At 43.4% G+C, this 26880-nt stretch overlaps 1 protein-coding gene across 1 annotated transcript in view; it reads right to left on the bottom strand.

Moving 5' to 3' along the window:
* Nucleotides 1–479: 479 nt before the first annotated feature.
* LOC135373800 (uncharacterized) overlaps nt 480–26880 on the bottom strand; it is a 43232-nt gene continuing 16831 nt past the window's right edge. The window contains exons 4-9 of the mRNA XM_064606866.1: nt 26507–26627; nt 14650–14783; nt 10585–10720; nt 4103–4227; nt 1997–2129; nt 480–561 (exon numbers count right to left, since the gene is read on the bottom strand). Of these exons, the coding sequence (XP_064462936.1) occupies nt 480–561; nt 1997–2129; nt 4103–4227; nt 10585–10720; nt 14650–14783; nt 26507–26627 (731 nt within the window). The remainder of the gene's footprint in view (nt 562–1996; nt 2130–4102; nt 4228–10584; nt 10721–14649; nt 14784–26506; nt 26628–26880) is intronic.

The raw sequence follows: 26880 nt of genomic DNA, 5'->3' as shown, positions 1-26880 counted from the left end.
GGCGAAAGAAGGCAGACGCTGCGAGATGACGCCGCCAAGCTGAATTGGAGGAACCCCGAAAGGCTCGTTCGGCTGAGAATAATGTCTTGCGTTCGCGTTGTGTACGGTCGTGTGAAGGTTTTTGCAGCATTAACACATTTTCGTCTGATCCACCAATGGATCGACCATATTTTCCTTTGAAGGAAGTAGAATTTGACGTTGTGTGGAAATTTGAAATCGTGTTTGTCTGTTATCGTCCTCTATACCTCGGGTTTTCCGTTTCCCGACAAGTTAGGAAACTAAAAAATCTCATCACTCAAAAAGCAACAGCGCTAGGGACATGATAAATAACGTAAAATTGTTTCCACTCGATCAGTGCGAAGGCATACTAAGGAGAATTTTTAGCTTTTCTAATAACCGCGACTTCTCGAACAATGGGTTTGCTCACAAGTCTGGAAATAACTATACGGAACCCAGGAAGATTGTTGCCAAGAAAGAACCTATTTTTTCACGGGTTCAAGGATTGCGGCAAATGGGTAAACATCGGGGCCCTCTACATCTAAAGCTATTGAGGCACTTTGCCTGAATAGAAACAACACACGCGTTATGTGGTAAAAATTACATACGTTTTACCCTTACGAGGAAGCGCCTGCTCGTAAACTGGACACACTATATCTAATATGAGGCAATCCCACGAGAACGCTTGCACGAAACGTGAATGCAAACGTGCGCGGCGTAGTATGCTTGCGCCAAATTCCTCCTAGAGCTGTTGTGCAGTTTCTTCACAAGGGGGACGAGCAGCAGCGCGCCTATAGGCGCTGCACGCCGCCCATAGGCGCCAGGATTCATCCTTTTACTCTCATTGTTTTTGTTTAGCGATTGTGCTTGTGTAGCCTACCGTAGTGGCTTTTACGTAATTATCGTCCTTCAATTGCAAGGTCGGACACCTCGGTCATGATTCCCATTCTTCCGCCTGTTTCACTCATTCCTTTAAAGGTTCAACCGTATGAGCCGTTCTGTGAGCGGCAGAACGCGAGTTTTTCTCGGTGGCAAGCGACGCTGTCGTAAAACGCCTAAAGCTAACGTCACGCAACGTTTCTACAATAACGGATTGACGGCGTCCCCAGCGAACGTTTCCGTACCCTCTCAAGGAAAGGAAATCCGCATAATTTGAGAAACACTTTTATTACTTGTGAAATTCACGAACACAGGTGATGATGGTGATGAGTTGGATTGTTCTGGTCTATATGGCTATGGGATTTATGGCTATGATGCGAGAAGCTAGGCAAGTGATGGCGAAATTACAAGGTGGAAAACAGTTAAACGGGAGCTAAAAACATATCTATAACTTTGCAGAAGGTGCGGTACGAACTCCTTCCCATAACCAATGGCCATAAAACATTACATACTTTTAAAAACTGAAACACAGATATGGTATAAGTGCAGGAGTGCGCACTTACAGAGCCACTTGTTGTGCCTCGCTATTCACATGGCATCCGAATACACGGGGCGAAAACAGTATTTCATTTGATATTAATTTGTTGCACTCTTCCCTTCGTGTTTTGCATCTTGCACGCTCACAGAAGAATCACGTGGTTAACATCAGCAGCATCTGATCCTCTGCTGAACGCGATCCACGCGAGCAATCAGGGCAGTTCCGCGTGTCGCCATCCACGGCTAATCCCTGATGGGCAACTTGCTCGCGCCGCTTCCGACACTTCCTTCGTCCAGAAGTCGCCCATCCACGATATCCGAACCCCTCGGAATTCGGTGGTGTCGCTGCTTTTCAATCGTTCTGCCGCTCTCCAAACGCCACTGCAGGCCCCTGGATAATGCGCTGACTAATGCGGTTGGGCCTTAAAACACGAGTTGAACGGCATCTGAGGCAGACTTCCTCTGGTGCACTATGTGCTGTTGGGTGAACACAGGCGCTGTCTGCTGGTGCTGTTGTGGTCTGACGCTTATCACAATAGTGCTATGGAACTGCCTGTTTGCACGTAAAAGAAAAAGCGCTTACCAGCAGTAAAGTTTCTGAGTATCCGGGCTCAATTCTCCCGGTTTTTCAGGATTCAGCACATGGATCTGCATATATCTCTCGCTGCACGCAAACTGGGCATGGGATAACGTGTTGTTATTACACTGAGCAGAGCCTGTAAACAAAAATTATAGTACATGTAAGATGGTCCAACCAACATACAGGAAGAATTTCAGAAGGTCGTACGCTGTATGTGAAGGAAGCCCAGTAAACTGCTACTAGATGCCCAGTGCTAAGAAATGCTGCTACGGCAGTGCACCGCAGTAGCCATTATATTATTGCTCTGCTTGTAGGTTTCTGCGCAGCAGAAGAGGGCGAGGATGTAAAATCGAGTTTTACCGTTCCACGTCATAACAGCGGAAAGGTAAACAGTGGGAAACGCGCCATACGCTCCGCGTGTTTTCCGTTTTGTTAGGGGATACGGTGTTTCATACCTTCTGTATTTTTTACTGTACTTCGTCGTACCTGAAATGGGTGTAACGTTCTTCGTTTCTGAAACACATACAGATGAGATGATCGTGGGAAAACGTGGTTAACATCCAAGTTGCTTGAAGCCGCCACATCTTCTGTGGGGAGGGCAGCGGAGTGTTAATGTGATTGCGTGCTGTGCAGTCTTTTATGGCGGCCAGGGAAGATAGAAAATGCTACTTTGTGCGCGCCGCAAAGCAGCATGATAACTTTTTGGAACACTGCTCCGTCGTGTTATGGTTTAACCCGGCTGACGCGGCTGCCGTGCACACCGGGAGTGCCGTTCTTCTTCCTCTACCTCTGCATGTTGCAGTTTCGTAATGCTTCAAGGCACGCTAGTTCCCATAAGCACTCGTGCACTCAATTTTTGAGGACAGACAACACTCGAGTAAAGAAAATTTGTGCGAAACCGTGCTCCATTATGGTGTTATGAAAATTACACCTAAAAAGCCGTGCGCCATGCACGTTATTACACCTTTAAAGGTGTGAAAAGATAGAGAGTGTAAGGTACCGCACGGACTTGCAAAGAAGAGGTTGCGTTACCTATGCACGTACTAGTTCGCAAGGTACCATTCGCTGCTACCCTCTGACTCTGAGGAAGGAATGCGTCAGAGCGTCTTCCGTAGACCTTTGCCCAGCCCTGTGCGTTGTTACGCGCTTCAGTAGCGAGACAAATGCGAAATAGTACAAGTGGGAAGCTTTACCTCCTGAATAGAAGACTGCAGTGTGAAAATTTTAGGTCTCTCTCAATAATCATTTTCGCAGTACGTAACCAATAATGTAATGTGATGTAATATGATGTGAGCCACTGGAAAGCTGCGCACTATCTGCGAGAGGATGGTCTGTCGACTACAAACACGGCGTCGACGCTTCTATGTGTTTCCTTTTCTTAGAAAACAACTACAATGAATAAAGTAAATGCACATTGTATGTGAAATATGTGCAGCCTTCGGCAGCAACATCAAATATGGAAGAACGTGATCGTGTGCGAGAATCAATTATTATTTTTCCCCTCTGTTGAGATTAAACGCGTATTCTACATAAGGAGTGTTGTGTTTGGTTCCCGATGGCACTGTTCCTTATTCTCCTGCGCATCCTTGTCATTTGGTAAGATGACGCACTTCCCTTGTTTCTTTCTCTTCTTTCATGCCACTCTGTACTAGTCTCTGGTACTTCTGGGTGCGCAACATAAAACCGGTAAACCATTTGACATTTTTGTTTCAATAGCGGAGTAGCTATTCCGCTAAGATTTAAATTCCTAGAGGAAAAGGTATTTCCGCTAGAAATACAAGCAGCTCAGGGCTCGTTTAATGCAAGTGGGAATGTAAAACATAGTCGAGAAAAAGAAAGCGAGGCCCCCCGATAAAACACTTTTTCTCAGTTTAATTTCTTGCTTGCATATTGATCTCATTTTCATTGTGATTTCGTTTCGTTGACATTCAGCTTGACAGTCTGGCGATCCTCCTCTATTTCAACTACCGTTAAGTCCCACTGCAATGTCCCAATGTAATGATTTTGATCGCCGGTGGGATATTTATCACTGGACTTACAAAGACTACTGTTGTCCCAAGCCTCGTATTATGTGTTATCCCTGCTTCATTCTTCTTTTATTGTACTTACAGAACGGCTTGGACGTTCCACATTGAGTCTCAACTTTCCGAGTGAACACCTGCAAAAAGTCTTCGGAATCGCATCCTTGTTGTTTCAGCGTGTCCTGAAGACAATTCTGGCTGTACTGCATCATACTGGAAAACATCGTGCACAAATAGCTGTTAAACTACAGGGGCACGTAACATCGGTTCGCGCCGAATGAACAACGCAGTGAGCTGCGCACGACCGAATAAGCAGCTTTTTCCGCCAGTTCGTAAGCGACAAGTAGTATTCTGTCATGCCAAAACTACGGCAGGGCGAAACTACGACATGGACCCCTGGGCCCTGCCCTGAGCCCTGCGCGTATTTTTCCCCGCGCGGCGCGTGTGTAGAGGGTTGTCCACATGCTTACCACCGGGGGGAGGGCTGCATGCGCGCTTACCCTCACATTTTTCAGCCTGGGTCGACTTCTTTCGACATTTTTGAGGCTTGGCCGACTTGGGTCGTGTATTTTTTTTTCCGCACCCGCAGGGCGGCGCTCGGGTGGAGGCGCTTACCGGTGGGTAGCGCGTGGACGGAGGGCTGCGTGCGCGCTTACCAGCTCACACTTTTCAGCCTGGGTCGACTTCTTTTGTCATTTTTCAATCTGTGTCGACTTCAATCATAATCTTTTTTTCAGCTACAACAGGTGTACAGTAGGCTGTTTACATGCAAAGGATAGCCATACACAAAAGTACAAGCGAAAATATATTTATTAAGGTCATTAGTGTCAGGAATTATGTTATGACTCTGCGTGAACGAGAAAAACCTAGCCCAAAGGGGAGGGCTGTGTGCGCGCTTACCGTCTCACATTTTTCAGCCTGGGCCGACTTCTTTCGACATTTTTGAGCCTTGGGCGACTTGGGTCGCGTATTTTTTCCCGCACGCGCCGGGCGGCGCTCGGGTGGACGCGCTTACCGGTGGGTGGGCGTGGCCGGAGGGCTGCGTGCGCGCTTACCAGCTCACATTTTTCAGCCTGGGTCGCCTTCTTTCGTCATTTTTCAATCTGTGTCAACTTCAATCATATTTTTTTTCAGCTACAACATGTGTGCAGTAGGCTGTTTACATGCAAAGGATCGCCATAAACAAAAGTACAAGTGGAAATATATTTATTAAAGTCAATAGTGCTAGGAATTATGCTGTGACTCTGTGTGGAGGAGAAAAACCCAGCCAAAAAACCTGAAGCAGAAGAGAAACAATACGCGTAACAAAGAAATATTTATTACAGGTACAATACAACAGCATTGAATAGGTATCACAGATCAAACACAATATTTCTTATTAACTGTAATCATACACACAAGTTTTCAGTGAATCAGAAGGGAGAACACGTTTTAACCAAATAAGATGTTCTTAACCAATACGATTACAATCAAAATTACAAGTTTTATTATAAAAAGCCTGAGATGTGAAACACGATAGATGTAAGTAATTTCGAGCGCAATAGGGAATCTAAGTTTCATATTCCAACATGACACAAATTTAATTAATCAATTTCTATTGAAGTGAATAGTGCAGACATCCACATATCCAGAAATCCACACATAGCATTAATATAGAACCAATCATCCAACATGTAGGGAAATAATAGCAAAACGAGAAACGATCACCACATTTAATCAAAGAAGATATTCTTAATCAATATGACTATAAACAAAAGTATAAGTTGTGCTATAAAAAGTCTAATATTCCTATACGTGAGAACCATCAGTGCAATAGTGGGAAGTTCTGATAGTTGTATGTAATTAGCTGTGAACAGCGGAGACCTTGGAAGACTATGGGACACGAACACAAGAGGAAATCAAATCTATAGCACTAGAAAGAAGTTATTCTTAAACAAAAAAGCAAAGGAGAATAATTTATCATTTTAATTATCATAAAATCATCCTCGTGACATAATCTAATCGAACACTATACAATTTTCATTCTAAGAGACACTACAAACACTTTGTTTTATGAATCCAACACAGAAAATAGATATGTTAAAAATGAACTTCACCACATAGCACGCTCCTAGCCAACAACCAGCTCTGATGATATCTGCCCTGATTTGTTGAAGATGGGTGCCGTTAGACGGAACACGAACGACAAGAACACAAGACGAAATAAAATCTATACCACTACAAAGAAGATATTCCTAATCAATATGATCACAATCAAATTACAAGGTGTATTATAAATATTCCTAGATGTGAGAACCATCATTGCAATAGACGTACGGAAATAACGAGAAAAAACACAATCAACAGCTACAAATAATAGAAAGCCAAACCTGCACACCATCCAACACATAGAGAAATAATAGCTAATCAATCTGTCAAGAGGAGAAATATTACAATATAGCACAGACTTAACGTTGAAGAACAGAGGAACACTAAGCGGCGACATGTAAACAACAACAACAGGAAAACAATCTATCATTGAACCATCATGAAATCGAACAACATACAATTTTCATTCTAACAAACACTACGAACCTTGATGGACGTATCCAAGACATAGAAAATATGCAATGTTTACATCTCAGTTTTCACTCTTTTCCTTAAAGCCATGAGACTTTATGTCTCTATCTAAATGACCAAGACGAAGCAACTCCCATGCTTTATCACTGAAAGGGTTGGGGGCTAATTCCTTCGTCCAGCAAACAGGGCGTTCTAGAGGTCAGGTAAGATAGTTCAAAGGCGATATATTTTATTGTGCCGCGCAAATAGATGTCGATATTATTCGCGGGGATCACTATATTTTCGTATCCTTTCCTTGAAACGGGAATCTTTCGTCAAAGTGGTTGACAAGTCGACTAAGTTTGTACGGATGCGATATTGTTATTGAACATCTAGAAAAAGTCCAGATTATTAAGTGGTAGCAACAATACTCAATCAAAAAACGATAAACAAATTTAATTACATCAAGTTTTGTAATATCTTGCAGCAGAAAGTTCTACATAGATGAACCGCACAGAAAAATCAAATGTGAAACAACTCAGAAATATCACGCATTCCCAACTCAGAGATTATTTTTACTTATCTCAATCGAGTGAACAATTGAAACAAATATGACACAATTAATATATCATGCATATATAATGTCCAACTCATAGAATATCAGTCGAACCTGAAACAAAACAATAATTAATTCAGACAAATCATTTCTAAGCAAGCAGCGTGAACACACCGTAAAATCTGTACAGAAACTTGCCATTTTCAATGAATAAACATGATCAACTCGTGGATTCAAGCGATAAAGTGTGATGAAACCCGACGACCCCCAACACCAACATCAAGTTAGGGAGGGACGGGCTCTAGTATGGCCTTGTGCATAGAATCATTGAAAGCGCACATTTTTTCTTACTCATCACATCTTTTTTGTAAATCGATTTCCATAATTCTCATGGCATGTAGATATTAATAACATTCTAAAAAAATTGAGCATAGATATGCTTTTAAGTAAGTGTAGACGCGCACTTGAAAACAGGAGAGACAATTGTTCTACATTGAAAAGTTAGACAGATTTTGTAATCGCTACCACGAGTCATGGGAAGATGTGATAAAACACTGATTCGAAAAGGAAGAGCCGCGAAACGATTTCATTATCGCTGCATTTCAATACGTCGTCAACGTCGGAAGGGCCACTGGGATTGATGGCGGAGATTTTGAGATTTGCTAACGAAGAATTGAAATACACTAGAGCAGATGTAATTGTAATCATTGCAATGGGCAATGCGTTCATCAAGAAAGCAGTCAGATCAAATTATCATATTTCGTTTCGCGGCTCTTCGTTTTCGAAACAGTGTTTTATCACATCTTCCCATGGCTTATGGTAGCGATTACAAAATCTGTCTATCTTTTCAATGTAGAACAATTGTCTCTCCTGTTTTCAAGTGCGCGTCTACACTTAATTAAAAGCATATCTATGCTCATTTTATTGATTATTTTTTTAGAATGGTTTAATATGTACATGCCATGAGAATTATGAAAATCGATTTACAAAAAGATGTGATGAGTAAGAAAAAAATGTGCGCTTTCAATGATTCTATGCACAAGGCCATACTAGAGCCCGACCCTCCCTAACTTGATGTTGGTGTTGGGGGTTGTCGGGTTTCATCACACTTTATCGCTTGAATCCACTAGTTGATCATGTTTATTCATTGAAAATGGCAAGTTTCTGTACAGATTCTACGGTGTGTTCACGCTGCTAGCTTAGAAATGATTTGTCTGAATTAATTATTGTTTTGTTTCAGGTTCGACTGATATTCTATGAGTTGGACATTATGTATGCATGATGTATTAATTGTGTCATATTTGTTTCAATTGTTCACTCGATTGAGATAAGTAAAAATAATCTCTGAGTTGGGAATGCCTGATATTTCTGAGTTGTTTCACATTTGATTTTTCTGTGCGGTTCATCTATGTAGAACTTTCTGCTGCAAGATATTACAAAACTTGATGTAATTAAATTTGTTTATCGTTTTTTGATTGAGTATTGTTGCTACCATTTAATAATTTGGACTTTCTCTAGATGTTCAATAATAATATCGCATCTGTACAAACTTAGTCGACTTCTCAACCACTTTGATTGAAGATTTCCGTTTCAAGGAAAGGATACGAAAATATAGTGATCCCCGCGAATAATATCGACATCTATTTGCGTGGCACAATAAAATATATAGCCTTTGAACTATCTTATCTGACCTCTAGAACGCCCTGTTTGCTGGACGAAGGAATTAGCCACCAACCCTTTGGGTGATAAAGCATGGGAGTTGCTTCGTCTTGGTCATTTAGATAGAGACATAAAGTCTCATGGCTTTAAGGAAAAGAGTGAAAACGGAGATGTAAACATTGCATATTTTCTATGTCTTGGATATCTCCATCAAGATTTGTAGTGTTTGTTAGAATGAAAATTGTATGTTGGTCGATTTCATGATGGTTCATAATAGATTATTTTCCTCTGTTGTTGTTTACATGTCGCCGCTTAGAGTGTTCCTCTGTTCTTCAGTGTTAAGTCTGTGCTATATTGTAATATTTCTCCTTTTGATAGATTGATTAGCTATTATTTCTCTATGTGTGGGATTGTGTGCACGTTTGGCTTTCTATTATTTGTAGCTGTTGATTGTGTTTTTTCTCATTATTTCCTTGCGTCTGTTGCAATGATGGTTCTCACATGTAGGAATATTTATAATACAACTTGTAATTTGATTGTGATCATATTGATTACGAATATCTTCTTTGTAGTGGTATATATTTTATTTCCTCTTGTGTTCATGTCCCATATTCTTCCAGGGTCTCTGCTGTTCACAGTTAATTACATACAACCATCAGAACTTCCCGCTATTGCACTGATGGTTCTCAGGTATAGGAATATTATACTTTTTATAACACAACTTATAATTTTGTTTATAATCACAATGATTAAGAATATCTTTTTTGATTAAATGTGGTCATCGTTTCTCGTTTTCATATGGTGTAGCTATTATTTCCCTACATGTTGGATTATTGGTTCTGTATTAATGCTATGTGTTGATTCGAATTATTGCTTTATGCCTGCGCTATTCACTTCAATAGAAATTGATTAATTAAATGTGTGTCATATTGGAATATTAAACTAAGCTTCCATATTATGCTCGAAAATTACATCTATCAGGTGCCCACATCTCGGACTTTTTATAATAAAACTTGTAATTTCGATTGTAATCGCATTAAGAACATTTTCTTTGATTAAATGGGCTACTGCATTTTAATTTCAAAATCTAAGGACTTGATATAATTAATAAATTATGTATATTATTCACATGTACTGCCTTGTGTTTTTGTTTGTTCTGTTACAGGTCGTGAAGTTTTCTCGGCTGGGTTTTTCTCCTTCACCTGATCGGCATCACAATCGGCACAATTCCCAGCACTATTGGCTTTAATAAATATATCTCAACTTGATTGGCATTACAATTGGCATTAATAAATATATTTTCACTTGTACTTTTTGTGTATGACCCTTCTTCGCATGCCTCTGCATGTTATAAGCGCGCGGAAAACCCTCCGCACACGCGCCGCGTGGGGAAAAATACGCGCAGGGCTCAGGGGCAGGGCCCAGGGGTCCAGGTTGCTGAGTGGACCGGCCGTAGCCTGGACATGACTGAATACTACTGCGACAAGCTACGTCAAACGACAATTCAGGAAAACGCCAATGCGCGTGGTGGCAGGGTTCGAACTTTCACTCTCCGGATCTCCGTCAAGCGATGTCACCTTTGTAGCACGTCAGCTTGGCTTTCACCTGAATTATCTGCCTCAAGTGCAGGGCCGGACAAATCAGTCATGATTCCTGTCTCGTCACGCGTTTGTAAGTCACTCATCCAGTGAAACACGAGGTGGGCGGTATCTGTGGCAGACTTCTTCTAACAGGGTGTGGGGTGAAGACAGCCTTGGTCCGGATAAGTATCTCAAGAAGACTGTGGAACCGGCAGTTGTACGTGAAAAAGTCCTTACCAGCAGTACCATTTGTTCGCCTCTTTGTTCACATATTCGGGGGGAAGGACGAGGCCGTGTTCCCTCATAAAGCTTTCTTCGCAGACAGTCTGTGCAAGTGATAACGTTTTGTTTGGGCACTTTGATGCAACGTCGCCTGAAAAGGGGAACAATTATGCATGTAACGTTGCCCCAACTAACTTGTACAAATAATTTCAGAAAGACTATCTCCCTGCTTTCAAGATTGATTGATTATGTGTTTAATGGCACAAAGGCAACAAAGGCCATAGAGCGCCAAAACTATGGTGAGTGTGTCGGAGATGATTATGGGAAAGATGGATGATGTGAGAGAGAGTGTGGTAGATAAAACCTATCTACAGGTATGAGCGATGAGCGATGATTGATTGACCAGGATAAGAGAGAGGGGGATGACGATAGCAAGCGAGCATGGCAGTTAAAAGCTATCTACAAGTGTGACAATGAGATATTTACATGAGGAGTTCGGTGATAATGGATAAAAGCGGAGCAATGCTTATCATCTACATCTGACTAAGAAACCCACACGTGGTCAAAAATTTGATTACGTTATCAAACGGCACAAGAGGGGTGTCACCCAGTAGAAGGGCTGGGTGGAGTGGGACATGGTATCTGTAGAATGCGGTGAAATACTGTTGGCTCTGGCTTTCAAGAAACCCAGTAGAAGATGCATCCAACAGTGATTACGTGGTAGTCAATTTTTCATATGACTTACGTTTTAAGTTCCTACAGTTTGAAAGATTACTGTTCTCTTGCAGACTTTTCGCGATGACCTGTCTAGAATACAGACAGGTCATGGCGAACAAGTGCATTCGTGTACATTTGTGGTCGTTGCCAGTGTTTAGGACTTGATGCTTCTTCCGTAAAATCGTTCGTGTGCGACGCCGTTTTATTAGGAAGAGCTCAGAGTAAGTGCCCCATTACACTCGCGTCGTGCAGTTTCTTAACATGTGTTATTTTGCAGAATTCGAGAACTCCTTGTTGACACGAAAAAGTAGATTGGAAGGCTTGTACAGGACATCCCGGATTAAATGACATTCATGACAGGTCCAGCACCCCCCCCCCCCCAACGTTTCCCCTACGCGCTTATGAAGAACTTATACGACTTAATAGCCAGTTTGTGAATTGTGAACCGAGACACAATCGGTTTAGTGTTCACGTCTTTGCAAGTGTGATTCCTGCAGCATATGGATGTTCATTGCATCTAAAGTATCTGTATGGTATCTGGATCCGATTGCAAACATATTCCACGAGGTTTGTACGGCTGGTCATTTGTCTGCATTATAGTCTTTCTTAAACATAATTTTCAATCATTGGTGATATAGCATATTGCCCCACGAAGTTACAGCAGGCTCACAACACTGGGCACACGACCAATCAGAGTGCGACGTCGTAGATATTATGCATAGCCATTGGGCCAATCAGGAGCTTCAACGTTTTGCTGAACTTTCAGCCGGTCCTGGCCACCATGAACTTCTACTGGATTTCACGCCTCCCGCCGTTGTACGGTATTGAGTAACTGAAGCGACCTTTGGCTAAAAGAAACATTTTATCCACACAAAGCACAATCGGAGAGCGCACACAGTCTCGGCCAATGAGCTTCCAACGTTGTAGATGGGCGCAGTGGTCCATATTCTACAGCCGCATCCTCGGGTACCTGAGGAGGACTGGCTACAGTACGTTTTGAGCTGTCACTTCACCTCTTGTGATATCATTGCTCTTAAGGCCTCCTGTCCTTCCCCAGTGCTCTGATGCTAAAGACTTTGAATCTCTGTCGCGCACTTGTGTATCTCTGTCAGGAATATATTCATCCAGTTGTGTAATTGTTACGTATATATAATGCATCATGTCTTTATAAAACGTTATTCAGATTGCTTCTGCTTTTCGTTCATCAATTCGTATAAGTAAAAAAAAAATACACCGGAATGCGTGGAGGGCATGGTAATGGGACACTTTCGGGGAAAGAGTCCGGAGCAGATATCGGGAATCCTGATCGGGACTATGTCTTCCCAGTATTGCCAAACGTTCGTAGGACCGTTGCCTGCAGGCGGCACGCGCCCGATTTGTCAGGATCTTCCCCCGTCATCGGTCTGCGCGTCTGCCAATGGGCTGTGCTGCTTGGGCTGTATCGCTCAACTGCAAAAAGGCATCTACGCTGCTCTATCCTTACGATTTTTTTACAAAAATCTATTACGAATGAAACACTGTGTATGAAAGGTGTAGCCACTGGCACCGACATCATGGTCGTTATCATCCTTGAGACTCAATGGTTCTTTCGGATTTTTCTCTTTGTTGAGATGAAGCGCGTGTCCTTTTACCTCGCCTGTTCTTCTACACTCATCTATTTTGTAGCTTCCTCTATCTCCTGTTTTTATATTTCTCTGCACTGTGCCGTGATGAAACAGAGGAAAAAAAAAAGAGAGAGAAAGCGAGACACCTATAAAATGATCTCTGGAAAGCTACTGTATGAACCCTTATTATGTACAGTGTGCTTTTATTGTTTACAGATTTTGGAGAAAAAAAAGAAGCAAAACTGAGACGCCATCTTGCAGGCATGTTATACGAGCCCGTGGACATCCTCTCAGGAACTGCAGGATGGCTGATTACCTGAAATTCAACTTATTATATTTTTTGGGGTAAAACGCGTGATGTACTACGTATCCTCAAACGAACACTTACTTTGAAACACAAATCGCTAAAGTTTGCTATGCATATGAGGAGTAACTGAATCCCCAAAACTCTTGTGTGCAAAAAGAGCGACGCCCATTCCACGTCAAAGGGCCACGTGGTTTCGGGCGATGAAGCTGATTGGGTTGATGGGTGATCTGCTGTTCAGATAGATCGGCCCTATTTGTGGCCCATATAAGCTGCCGACACCGAAGGTCATGCCGATTCGGATTATCTCTCTTACGTTCTTGTCTTCGGATCGCAGAAAAGGAGCTAGGATTTAAATAACGGCTTGCTGAAAAACTGCTATCTTTTACTTCTCCGAAAGCAGTCAATAAGTGAACTGACGTATTTTAGGTAATTAGTCGTGCAGTAGATGCACGCGTTTTCCCACAGGACGTACGCCTGACCGCATAACCCCGGTGCAAAAACCATGCTTATACCTGTGCCGCTCCACAGCCTTATTGTAAACAAGTTCTGTAGATAATAAAACCATCGGGTTGTTGAACAAATGCTGTCTCTTAAACGGCATGTTGGGTGCAACTTGAGTATTTCATGCCGTACGCCGTGTTATTGAGGAATATATGTAACCGACCGTCGCCAAACACGCATGAACGCGGAGGTAAGTAGGGGGATAATAGCATAACAAAAGTATTTGCGTTACTTTTATTTGGTACAGGTAGCGGTCTCGAATTTCTTTTCTGTGCGACCAGATTCCTTACTGTTGAAACTACACTGGTATCTTCGTTAATGATTGATTTTAATTTGTAAATTCTTTTTTATTCTTTCTAATTCGAATTCGAATTTATTTTTATGCTTCAATCAAACTCCGTAAAGGCAGGGAACAACACAAGTCTTACCTCGTTTACAAATTCCAATCAATCATTAACGAAGATCCCGGTGTAGTTGCAACACTAATGAATCTGGTCGCTTAGATGGGATATACTTTCCTTTTTTCCCTCTTTTTTTCTTTTCAGCTACGCCCTCAGTACAGCTCACCCTGAGCTGGCTCACTAAGAAGAATGATATCACCAAACGGACTTGAACTTGCGGAATGTTCCAGAATATATCTCACGGACAACTACCTGCAATGCTAGTAGGGTTACAATACCGCGGTCTGGTCCTGCTGATAAGGCTTGTGTGTCCCCCAAAGAGTAATCTCACTCACAAATTTCATGCCACGCCCCTAATTACGTGCCTTACTAAATAATTAAAATATTAAAAATCTAACAATCCTTAGAACGACAATGGAAGACAGCAGATGGTATAACACACTCCTCCTGAGGTATGGCGACCTTTACTACCGACACCACAAAAACTACGGTTCCTAGAAGACATGTAGGATGCATTATGCGCCAGCGCTCTTCCTGTGGTTATACTCACAGATCGAGTTCGATGCTGCACATTGGTTTGTTATTTCACGCTGTATCTTTGCAACATAATTCTGAAGAAGTTGTTCATCACATCCTTTAGCTTTTAATTGGTCTGGAACACAATTCTTCTTGTAGTCCAACGTGCTGCAAACGATAGCATACAAATATATGTTACATAAGAGGGACCAGTTTCGTGGATAATAAAGTGTCATATAGGCTTCGACTAGAACTGGTCGATGTGTACAGCGGCCCGCGCAGGGGTGGTGGAAGACTTCTTTTGTATTCGGAGCGGCAAGATATGTCAAACATGAATACAGATATTTCACGAAAACGCAAATGCGTGTTCTGTTTAGGGATGCTATATTTAGGACACTAAAATGGTGTCGATTCTGGTGTCGACTTATTGTGACTCCGGTAGAGGCTGTACACAACAGTAACAATCATGATTTCCATTTCCTCGCGTTTTTTTCTGTCAGACATTCATTCATTCAAAGAAGAAGCATTCTCAACAGCTGACTCGGAGCCCCACTTGCGACAGGGTGTTGGGTAATGGTAGGTTTTATCTACATTATTAGTGGATAGCATTACTGAGCTACCCCTCAGAAATTCCTGTGGTCGGCGTCAAAAACTCAGCTCGGGCGATAGGCGGAGCCACGTCAACCGAGGGCGCACACGCGTTTATGGCAGCGTTTTACGATCTTCCCTTCTCATAGCACCGGGTGCATTTGCTAGTCAAGGCTATCACGAGGCAGCTGAGGGCATTGTCATGTTAGTTTAGATTGCATCTTGGAAGCGAGACAGCCCAAGGTCTCCTCTAGCTTTCCACACAGAAGAAATGCCGAGACGAGGGACACGGAAAAACGGGAACAAAAGATTGTTTTCTAACTATTTGATCGCTTCAGTATGGATTTATTTCATAAGCTTGCTCGATAGCTCTCTAGCTTGCTGCTGGTGACCTTCCACTCTTCTGGGGCAGTAGTGCAACAACTGGAGGATCGATGGTATACATGTAGCCAGCAGGTGCTCCCAGACGAAAAGCATCGAGGCTTACTCGGGTGGAGTCCACGTTCTTCGAGATGGTTCAGATTTTCTTAATGCACGCTAAGCTCAAATGTTTTGGACGTTTGACATGGACACGTGTGCGTTTAGGCATAACAGTTTGGAACAGGTAGGCTCACCTCTGCCATTATGGACCTGAAATCGCTTCTGAAAGTCGATCTCCTGGTATTGTGCGAGGAATTAGGAATACGAACTGAGAAATCAATGAGGAAACAGCAGCTAGCAGAGTGACTGCACCCTGCAGCAACCCTCATCAGTAGATGAGAATGAACATCGGGGTACTTTGAAGTTGAAGATAGGAGTAAAATGCAAGCGAGCTGGAGTATACTTGTATGCTTCTCCCATGCCTCAGGGACATGTTGCCAACACTTTGAAGTTGCTCAGCGGTCAAGCTGAATTTGTGAAAAGCCAAAAGCTGAAGTTATTAGAAATATGGAGCATTGGCCCAGCTAGAGCACAATTAGGGACGATACAGACACTTCCGCCTCAAACGCCTCTTTCACACACAGACGCATAAGGCTCTTATCCCACAGTTGTTTGAATTGGGAATAAGAAATTTTGGAAATTAAGAAAGATTCCCCGCTCATTTTAATCCATAGGTCACTCAATTTAATCCAAGCTTTACCGAATATAATCCAGTGGTCAAACAAATTTAACCAAAGGAACACATGTAAACGTATTCCGTCATGGAAACTATCATGACTGAGACTTTCATGATTACGTGAATGTAGCATGATTTATGGCTACCAATCCAACAAGCCATGGGTTTTGCAGAGCCATGCGGTGTTTTATGGCAGCTTTTTGTCATCATGACATTTCACGGCTATTTTCATGATATGCTCCATGAATTGCTTTTATGACTGTTGTTCTAAGTCAGGGCTTTACGTCGCGACACAACTGTGATCATGAGCGACGCCAGAAATGGTAGGGTCTGTGGATTGATTTTGCCAACCTTAGGGTTCTCTAACGTGCGCCCAAATCTCGACAAATGGCAGAACAAATTTATGACTTTTTTAATACCACTGCTTCAAACAGTGCCATGCAGTGTTCTGTAACTACCGATCGTCATTATGAGATTCCGTGACTATTTTGATTATGTGTTTCATGAATCAATTTTATGGGACTACCGCTGTTTCAAACAATGCCATTCAGCATTTCATGACTACCGACGGCAATTATGACATTTCATAACTATTTTCATGATACATGGCATGGGTCAATTTTCCTGGGCTAGTGCTGCTTCAACTAGTGCCACAGTGTTTTGTGACAACTGACAGTCATTGACATTCTATGTCTATTTGCATGATATGTGGCATGAATCAATTGTACTCGGCTAGAGCTGCGTCAAACAGCGTCACACAGTGTTTTGTCACAACCAACGGTCATTATGATATCCCATGATTATTTTCATGATATGCGCACGAATTAATCTGATCGGAACAATATTGCTTCAAACACTGTCGTATAGTGTTTTATAACCACCGACGGTAATTACCATATTCCATAACTATTTTCATGCATATGCCAAGAATCGACTTTATGGGAGTACTGCTGCTTCAAACAGTGTAATACAATGCTGTATGACTATTGACGCCCATTATGACATTACATCACTATTTTCACCATGTGCGCCATGAATCAATTTGATGGTACTCCCGCTGGTTCAACTGGTGTCTGCAGTAGTCTGTGACCACCGCGGTCATTATGACATTCCATGACTGTTTTGATATATGTGCCGTGAATCCATTTTATGGGACTACAGCTGCTTCGAACAGTGTTATACAGTGTTTTTTGAGCAGCGACGGTCATTATGACATTCCATGATATCTGACACAAATCGATTTTACTGGGCTAGAGCTGCTTCAAACAGTGTCACATAGTGGTTTGCGACGTTTTGTGTGTTGGATGTAGTCCAGTCATGACCAAAATCATAGTCACATGAAAATAGTCATAGAATGGCACAAAGACCGTCGGTAGCCACAAAATACTGTACAACAGTATTTGAAGCTGTGGTAGGCCCATAAAATTGATTCATGGCACATACCTTGAATATAGTAATTGCATGTCATAATGACCGTCGAGAGTCACAAAACGCTGTATGACACTGTTTGAAACAGGCTTAGTGCCATAAAATTGATTAATGGCACATATTATGAAAATACTCATGGAATGTCAATGACCGTCGGTAGCCACAAACTTCAGTGGCGATTTAGTGGTAACGCGTAGCATTAAGCGCCTTTTCTGATTCATACTTGACTTCCGGGTATCGACTTCCGATCCAACTCGACTTCCGATTGCCCATCTCCGGTGTATACTTGACTTCCGGTTCGACACTTTCAATTACTATACTTAAGTACAGTTAATTACCCTTTAATTAGCCTCAATCACTTTCAATCACCATGTAGTTATCCTTTAATTACCTTAGGTAACAGCAGATTACATGAGCTAGTCTTCCATTTCATTTAATTCCCTTGAATTGTGGTTACTTGCTTTAGTTACTCTCAATTCCGCTTTAGTTGACATTAATTACACCTAATTACCTATGGTAACGTATAATTTCATTTGATATTTCTCTTAATTATATATATCTTACATTCATTACCTTTAAGCTCAACTGTGTTTCATTAATTGCCTTTAATTACCTCTAATTACCTTAAATTACTATTACCTCTTACTCTTAAGGTCTTTCGACAACTTCAATTCATGAATCATTTAGCTCTATTTATATCTATCCTCTCATATCCCCTTACATAGCCACTTATATACCACTGCCTCGGTGGGGCTTCGCCATCCATATAGACAATAATTTTCGCCGGCTCCACTGCGCGGCCATTTTGTAGCGACTGTGGCGCCATCGTGCGGGTTTTTCCTGCTGGGACTGCGGGCGCTTCGGTTCAGTCCATTGGCGAAGCTGTGCGTTCGCGGTATGGATCGTTGTTCGGGCGCCCCGTGGGCTTTAGAGATGCATAAGTGTATATATTTATGCATATGAATTTGGTTTCATAAGACTTAGAAATGAAACAGAGCAAAAACCGAAGTCAGCAAAGTTCGTGGCATCTAGTAAACTTCTGCGATAGCGCAGGCGCTACATGCATTTCCTTTTTGTTGAACCACATATCGAACATAGTTCTGTTCCCTATATGTATGTTTTAACATTGCGGGTAGTATTCAATGAACTGTTGATGTCATGACATGATTTTGTCTTCACATATTCCTTCACCTGTCAAGCTATGTGTTTCTCATTCATCGTTCTCACTTCCAAATAAGTATCGCCGTTCTTGACTACCAGAATATTCCTGTCACATATACGAACACTTACGAACATTTAAATTTGTCTCGCACGAATGCTTGCTGGTGTTGCAGTGAACAAAAAAAAACAGTCAACACACATGGTTAACAGAATGTAAAATCTACGTTGAATATCGTTGAACAATGTGAAACGTGAATTGAGAACATGAATTTCACGCAGATTTTACGTAAAATTTCGACATGCGAATTGTAATGCAGGAATTCAACGCTGATTCAACACTCATATACCAGCAGTGGAATGGAGCACGTTATGACAACGTTGATAGTTACGCTGGAATTTAACGTAACCGGAAACGTAGAACGAACAACGTTGTTTCTGCACAAGTTTTACTTCATGATTTCACATGCAAAGTGCACACGTAGAAATCATGTTGATTTATCATACGTAAAGCAACTGCATTATCCAATCCAATCCCATCCAGGATCCAATTCAAGTCAGTTCCTTTCAAAGCGAGAATCGGGGAAGCCGCACCAGACGCCATTCTCCTCAGATCGTAACCGCCATGAACTGATGCTTGCGTTTCAAGTTTATTTCGCTTTTGCGGCTCCTTCTTTGTTTCGTAGCTTGTTTTGGTTTCGAACCGAGTTGTGCAGGTGACTGTGATATCGGTAAGCACAGGTTTCACTCACACTGCTGAGATATACGAATCGGTTATGACGGTTACGACGGGCTCTCTACTACCAGGAAGCTGACTCAAGAGATTATCGCCGCTGCTGGCAAGTCCAGTGTGTGCGGTTTATGAGTGATTCGTAAAAAGCGCACGTATGTGCACGTCGGTTTTGAGTTCATAATTTTGTTTACATTTGTAGAGTGTGCAAATAGGGCCACTATTACATGGTGGGCTCCCGAATTGTTTTTCAGCGTTGTTGGCCCTTTCAAATTCGTGTGATAATTATCGTCACTTGTATTTCAGGACAGAGAGCGATACGTGAAAGAAAGGCAGATGTTGAGGAAAGGGCGAGCCTGTACACAGATGTAAGTTTTCTCTTAGCTGTCCGAATTGATCTTTTGCTTTGTTTGTGTTCACTTTTATGCAGGCGCAGTCGCAAAGAAAGAAGACAGCCGAAATGCCGAAATGACGTTGCTTCCCGCGAGGTTCTAGTGCATTTCAACAATTAGAACGGTCAGTTAACTGCCTTTATTGTTCACAAGAGAGAGTACGGAAAAATGTAGTAGTGCTAATCAAATGTAAGGAGAATAAAACCTTACGGCAAGCATATTCTTGTGTTATTATTTATGACTATTATCAGGACAATATGCCTATTTGTGAAATAAAAGCATCGAGAAATAACATGTATTCAATAATAATTAAAAATGTAGTTACGTGTAATTTGCATTTTCATCGCACGTTAATTATACGTTGTCAGTTTGCTGTTGATTATTCCACTTTTTCAACATTGGTATACGTTGAATTCACGCGTAAACTACGTTTCAGTTACGTGGAATATGCGTTCTGGTCGCTGTTAATTTAACCCGTTTCTTCCTGTGACATCAGCCAGGCTGAATCAACGTTAATTGTTAACGTTGACCCTGCATTCACATAGTTGATTTTCAACGTGTTTTCAGCGTTGAATTTGCAATGTTGTGTTGACTGGGAATGACTGCTTTACATAATTAAATAAGTACACGTGTGAAGCAAGGACCCTGTAGAGGACGATGGTCTTCCTCTACATGAGCCCCGACCGGCGATGATGGTATGCCACGGAGAGGCGGTGACGGTGGCCTATCTCCATGGCCGCGCCGGTGGAACTGAAGCCGGTGCTCCACGCGCGTGGCCATCGTTGTCGTCGTCGTCGTCGCCCGCTACAGGGGTCCCCCGGCCGTCAGATGCGTTGCGGACGCATCGCAAGAGCTGGAGTTAACGGGCGACCGTGGTAGGCGTATAGACGTGGTGACGTGTGGTCGAATAGGGGCACGGCACACGTTGGCGGCACTTCAGAGAGGATGAAGACGGGGAGAGCATCCGTGTGTAGGTCACCCTTGTGGTAGGTGTGGACGGGAACAGCGATCCGTCGCAGAGAGAGTGAGGCGCTCGGTGTCGTGGTCCTGGGGTGCCGCGACCGGCACGGGAGCCGAAGCTCGATAGTCCCAGGTGGAGTGAGTGAGGTGCCGAGACGGGCTTAAGTGTGCCGAGGCGTCGGCTGCCGCGACTGCCGCAACCGGCAGGTGAGCGCAAGGCTCGAGTGTCGCGGCCGGCAGTGAGAAGCGTGGGAAGACTTGAGCGAAGAGAGAAGCGTAGGTGAGAGAGAGCGAAGAGTGCGGTAGGAGTGAAGGTGGGCCGTGTGTGCCGGAGGTAGTGCTGCTCGATGGCGTGGTCAGAAATTTGGGATGGTGAAGGGCCGAATTGCTCCGGACGTGATGTTCTTTGTCCGGGTCACCAAATGTAGAGGACGATGGTCTTCCTCTACATGAGCCCCGACCGGCGATGATGGTAGGCCACGGAGAGGCGGTGACGGTGGCCTATCTCCATGGCCGCGCCGGTGGAACTGAAGCCGGTGCTCCACGCGCGTGGCCATCGTTGTCGTCGTCGTCGCCCGCTACAGACCCCACACTCTAACAGTAATATCAACAGGATCATTATTTCTGATTGTTGTTAATAGTTCATGGTAGAACAGGTCGTTAACTCATAATGCCCCATACTTCGATTTTTATGTCGCTCTTCGGTGGAAAACAGTCCGTCAACCAACCGGCATAAAAGGGTAAAGTTACACGACCAAAGCGCTCAGCGGCAAAGGAAAAAGTTTGTTATCACTAATCCGCAATATGGAATGTAAAATGCTAACTCTGTTACGTTGCATGAACAAGATTTTCATAATTTGATTTTCCGAATTGCTTACTCAATTTTTTTTATGCTGTGCACACACTAGGAATTTCGTAGTTCGCGATGAACACCAGGCAGTTCGCTGTGGATCCTCAGTTTAAATTTGCTTGAATTTTGAACAACGACAACTACTACGGTAAGCTTATTTGGTGAAAGCATTGGCTGCTGTGTACACATTTGGCATTGAAATGTGTAATGAAACAATCTTCGAACTTAAAATAACGGTTTGCCGGACGCGCGGGCAAAATGAACTCGTTATTATATAACTACTACACCAGAATTTCTTATTCGGTGAATACGTAAAACAACGTGCATCAACATGACAGCGGTTACGAATTCCCGACGCCTTTCAAGCACTGAGAACTCCGTGCAGCTGGTGTGCACGCAATGCAATAGCCCTTTCGACTTCATTCGTATTACAAATCCCGTCCAACTGGACATTTTGCTTGGGTTTATTCTTCGTATAATCAACCACGGAGCAGTGTGATTCAGATAAACATATGTTGTTGATTTAGAATAATCCAGGCCGTACGAAAATGCCACAAACCATCACCGCGCCTACTGTGAACTTGCATTCCGACAGCTTCACACGCAGTCCCCGCGCCGAACGTGCTCGCAGGTGGCGCGCTGTGTCGAGAGTACGGGGAGTGCCTCGTTCGCGCTGGTTCGTAGCTAAAATTCTGCTCTATACGGACATACACACACACACATACATACATACATACAGCTTTTTCCATTTTGACGCTCCTAACGCTAACGCATTAAAGCACTGTATGACAGTTATAGGTGTGCGCCATAGAGTTAATATAGGAAGACTCTAGAGAACGTACTTGGCGCGCCTTCAATGGGACTCTCCTATCCCCGAGCGTGACCGCCCGGGCGTAGCCATCCGTTGGTCATGGACAGTGTTAGTGGACGAATTTCAGCCCCCTAACTACAGCGGAGCTCCTCCGTTTGTTGCCAACCCTGTGCAGTCACGTCGGACGAAACACGGGGGAACGCGCCGACGGAGGCAACGGCGTCCACCGTTGGAAGCGAAGCTAGCCGTGTATTTGCGTTGAGTACGCACGAAGCTTCGGGATACATGCAGAATTGAGTAGTGCTATCGGAATCACAAGGTGAACGTTGCCATATCAAACGTGAATCATATATTATCTATGAGATTACCTGCGACACCGCCAACCCTTTGCTTTCCACCGACACGGATGAAGACGTTTACCGCCTATGACGTATTGAAGTGGTGTTTGTATGCTTTGCGAGCGAGACCAATAAATCGTTAACCATCGTAACGAATGTAGGCATGTATTTCCGAAGGCAACAGAATTCCAAAGATGAATACCCACAGCATGGCACACAGTAAACCGTGATAATAAAGTGATGAACGAACGGCAGCACACAAGCAAGTGTTGTAGTGGGAAAATATTCAATGCTTATTTGTTTAACGAATACATATGAGATACGCACACAGTACGCCGAATTTAGATAGCAAGTGATGAATTTAGGAAAACGAGCACGTCAAGTTTTTTAGCGGAATGAAGCAGCCAACGGAATGCAACGCCTTCCATGACCAACGGATGGCAGCTGCTCCCGTGTGGTCACGCTTTTTTGAGCGAGTCCGACCCCCCCACCCCCCACCTGGTGTGCGCCGAGCCGCCACGGTAAACTTGTGCTCGCCGCCACCGTCCGGTCGCTTCAAACGGCGCGCCGCCGCCGCCGGTTCTGCCGACCTGCGCGCCACTGTCGGGGTACAAAGTTTTAACGTTTACATTCGCATTTTAGAAACAATGGAAGAAGGCGTAAATCTGCCATCATCATGTATTTTTTCTTATTTCTGTGGCAATAATAATCCGGCCATTCATTGTATGTAGCAAGCACGTCCATGGTGACCATGACATGATCTTCGACTCTCATATACGTAGTGTTCGCCAATTGTGTGATCAGTGGTGAAGTCGTAAACATTAAGCACAAAAATGGAAGATCAGTGACCAGTCAGTGCTTCCACAAACACTGAGGATAATGGGCGGAGGCAAAATATGTTAATGTGACATCTGCTGTGCATAGTCCTATTGTTGCCAGGAAAACACTTTCTGGAAGGTTTCAGAAATAAATAAGGTAGTAGTGGTACCTTCAAAGATTTATATTCATAAAATAAGGCAGCATGGCAACATTTTCGTGAGTGTCACAGAGGAGAGTGTCACAATACAGAGGCGGAGTTTTCGAAAAGTGAAGTATTTTGATAGCATAATATAAGTATTTAAAGATATTGAAACATAAATAATGTATTTACTAAAATACACCGTCCTTCATCAATAAAATATACTTCTGGTGTGAAACGTAAAAACCTTGTAGCTCGGTAACCTTTAATCACATCTAAATGACCACTCTGTAGGCTCGGCTAAGTGTCATCAAATGCCTGCGAAATGACAACGAACAATGGCTTATGCCTGACACGCACATACTCTCGAATGTGTACGCATGGACCTGCATGTTCTTATTTGGCATCGTCCCAACTCGAAAATCAGCCTTGATTCCGATGCTTGTTCTGTGTTCCAAAAAAGCGGTTGTTAAGTTTCTATGATCATCGAGAACACCCCTCTGCTGTTTGTATTCTTTTATTTTGTTTGCCAGAACCTGGTTTACTCGGTTGCCTATTTCTTTCCAGTGGGTTTTGTTTAAAGTCACTTTCATTGATACACTGCTCCGTGAATAGATGCGGATTATCTCCAGACGTCCGTGTATGAATGGACTTTGCGACACGCGTCTCCCCTCGGGGACTCGAGAACATTCATATGTAGGGAACTCGTATCCTGCTAGCCCTTTTATGTGTTTGTATAGATTTCGTTTTGAGCCACTAATGGGTTTTGGACTGTTTATTTGTGACAATTATCTAATTCTGGGAAGTATCCTTTGTAATTTGCTCGCTTCAGGATTGAAGCATTTCAGAGACCTTCAGTAACGGACCAATCCTGGGGCTGAGAAGTGAGAAATTTACGTGTTTGATTTTGTTTGTGCAATTTGTGGGCGGCACCCTGATTTTGAACAAAAAGGCCCGTCGCCCATGTGTAGGGGTCTCGTGATCTTATCTTTTCCGGACTTTCTTCTCGGAAGTCGTCCTGCTGTATATAGATGTAAATAAACTTGTTCCGCTGCGACCTGGCCTGGCCTGGCTCTCTGTCCGCGGACCGGACTCGCGTCGTCCCACCACCACCCTTCACGACAACTATCTTCCCAGGAACCCGAGGAAGGAGTTGACTGCGGTTATGTAAGCAACGAAATTAAACAGAGAAACACGGTAGTCCTGAGAAAATCGCGCCAAAAAAAAAAGACCCTCTCCCCGTCATTGGCTCCCTGTTTCCTTTTCCCTACCACTGTGTGCGCAAGCTCTAATTGTGCATTGCCACAGGAGGACGTGTCGAATATCATTTCTTGGTTCTCTCACAACCATCTTAAAACCAACAGCGTTAAAACTAAGGTAGTTTAGTTCGATCCTAAAAAGAATGCCACTATTTTTTGCAACTTATTGCCACTTATTTCATGCATTGATGAGATATGCCGTGTGGACATTATTTGTGATCTGTGTGTAACTTTCGACGCCAAACTCCATTTCCGCGAACATGTCATGGCAATTAGGTCCTCAGCGCTACGAGTGCTATACCCCGTGGGAAGAAAGAAAAAGGAGTATGGGAAACTCCCTTGGGGGTGTCCACGACCGTCACATATGACTTTTTGCTCCCTTGCTAAAGCTGTTCCCTGGACTCCCTTTCCTTAGCGTGTTCCCCTGGCACCCTTCCTGCAGGTGTTCCTTCACTGCCCATTGCAGAGAACGCCAATGCATTCTGTTTTCCTCGTATGAAGGAGAGCTGCGTGCTTGCACGTAGTTCTCTTTTGGCTTTTCATTTTCCTCAAAAGCGGCTGCTTCCGTTCATCTCTATCTGGCTGCTATGTTTCATTAAATACTTTATCATTCTTGCTACTGGCACGTCTTGGGTCACCTCAACTGGCGACCAGAATGGCGACTCCACCTGCAGTAACCCAGCAAAGAGTGGCTGTAGAAGATAGCACTCGGAGGTTTTGCAGCTCAGGAGTGTTCGATCCCTCGAACGAAAAGTGCAATATGTACCCAGTATGGTTTGAAGGAGCTGTTCCCGTGGCTAGGTTCACCGAAGACGCGGACAAATGCAGCCTGCTAATAACGTCTCCGACTCAAGAGGTTTCCAAACATTTGTGCAACCTTGTTCGGCCTCACGAAGTTTTGACCGCGGCATATTTCAGGGCTGACCAGGAGACTTGCTGGTCATGATACTCCCAAAAACAGTTTGAACGCCTCAAGCTTTTCACGACAAAGCAAGGTGGTACGGAATTAGTAAAGGATTTCGTGCAACGCCTTTCGGCCATCATCGCTCACTGTGCATGTGAAACTGAAACGGATGTTCGTGCTTGCTCCTTGCTCACAGCATTCATTGTGAGTCTGCGAGACCAATGCGTTCGTGCCAGAGTGGTACTGGAAAAAGGGCTGACGCTGGATAAAGATGTTAACTTGGCTGAGAACGTCAGAACCTAAAACAACAAAGCCTCTGCCCTGCCTTCCGCGATGCCTTCCGCAATATTGTTTACGCATTTTCTTATTTATCACGATGCCGCCGTGAAACCGCCGCATGCACTCGGCAAAGAGCTTACCAGCACAGTCGTTTGTCATTGCCGGACATCAGGCCTCTAGAAATAATGCCATGTTCCTGTTCGTACTTCCTTAAGCACACATCTTCGGCATCGGATATAGTTTTTTGATTGCACTGCAAGCCTGAAAACGAATAAGACGACATATTTGGGTACTCATAAAGCAATTCAGAGTCCCCCTTTTATAACTTGCCTAGGGAATATCCCTTGTTAGCAGTTTGACTTGTCCCACATAGATACGAGGGGGGACCCAAAAGAAACCGGAATTGTCCTCGTGAGGGCGGATCCCTTGTAATACAGGCTTCCACCACTAGGTGAGAGTTTTATGAACTGTTTTGCATCAGTGCACAAGATGGCGTTGTTGTGCAACGCTGCGT

Source organism: Ornithodoros turicata, unplaced genomic scaffold, assembly GCF_037126465.1.
Source record: "Ornithodoros turicata isolate Travis unplaced genomic scaffold, ASM3712646v1 Chromosome32, whole genome shotgun sequence".
In the NCBI taxonomy this organism is placed as follows: domain Eukaryota; kingdom Metazoa; phylum Arthropoda; class Arachnida; order Ixodida; family Argasidae; genus Ornithodoros; species Ornithodoros turicata.
Note: the sequence above shows the minus strand (reverse complement) of the source record. Positions and strands in the feature narration are given on the sequence as shown.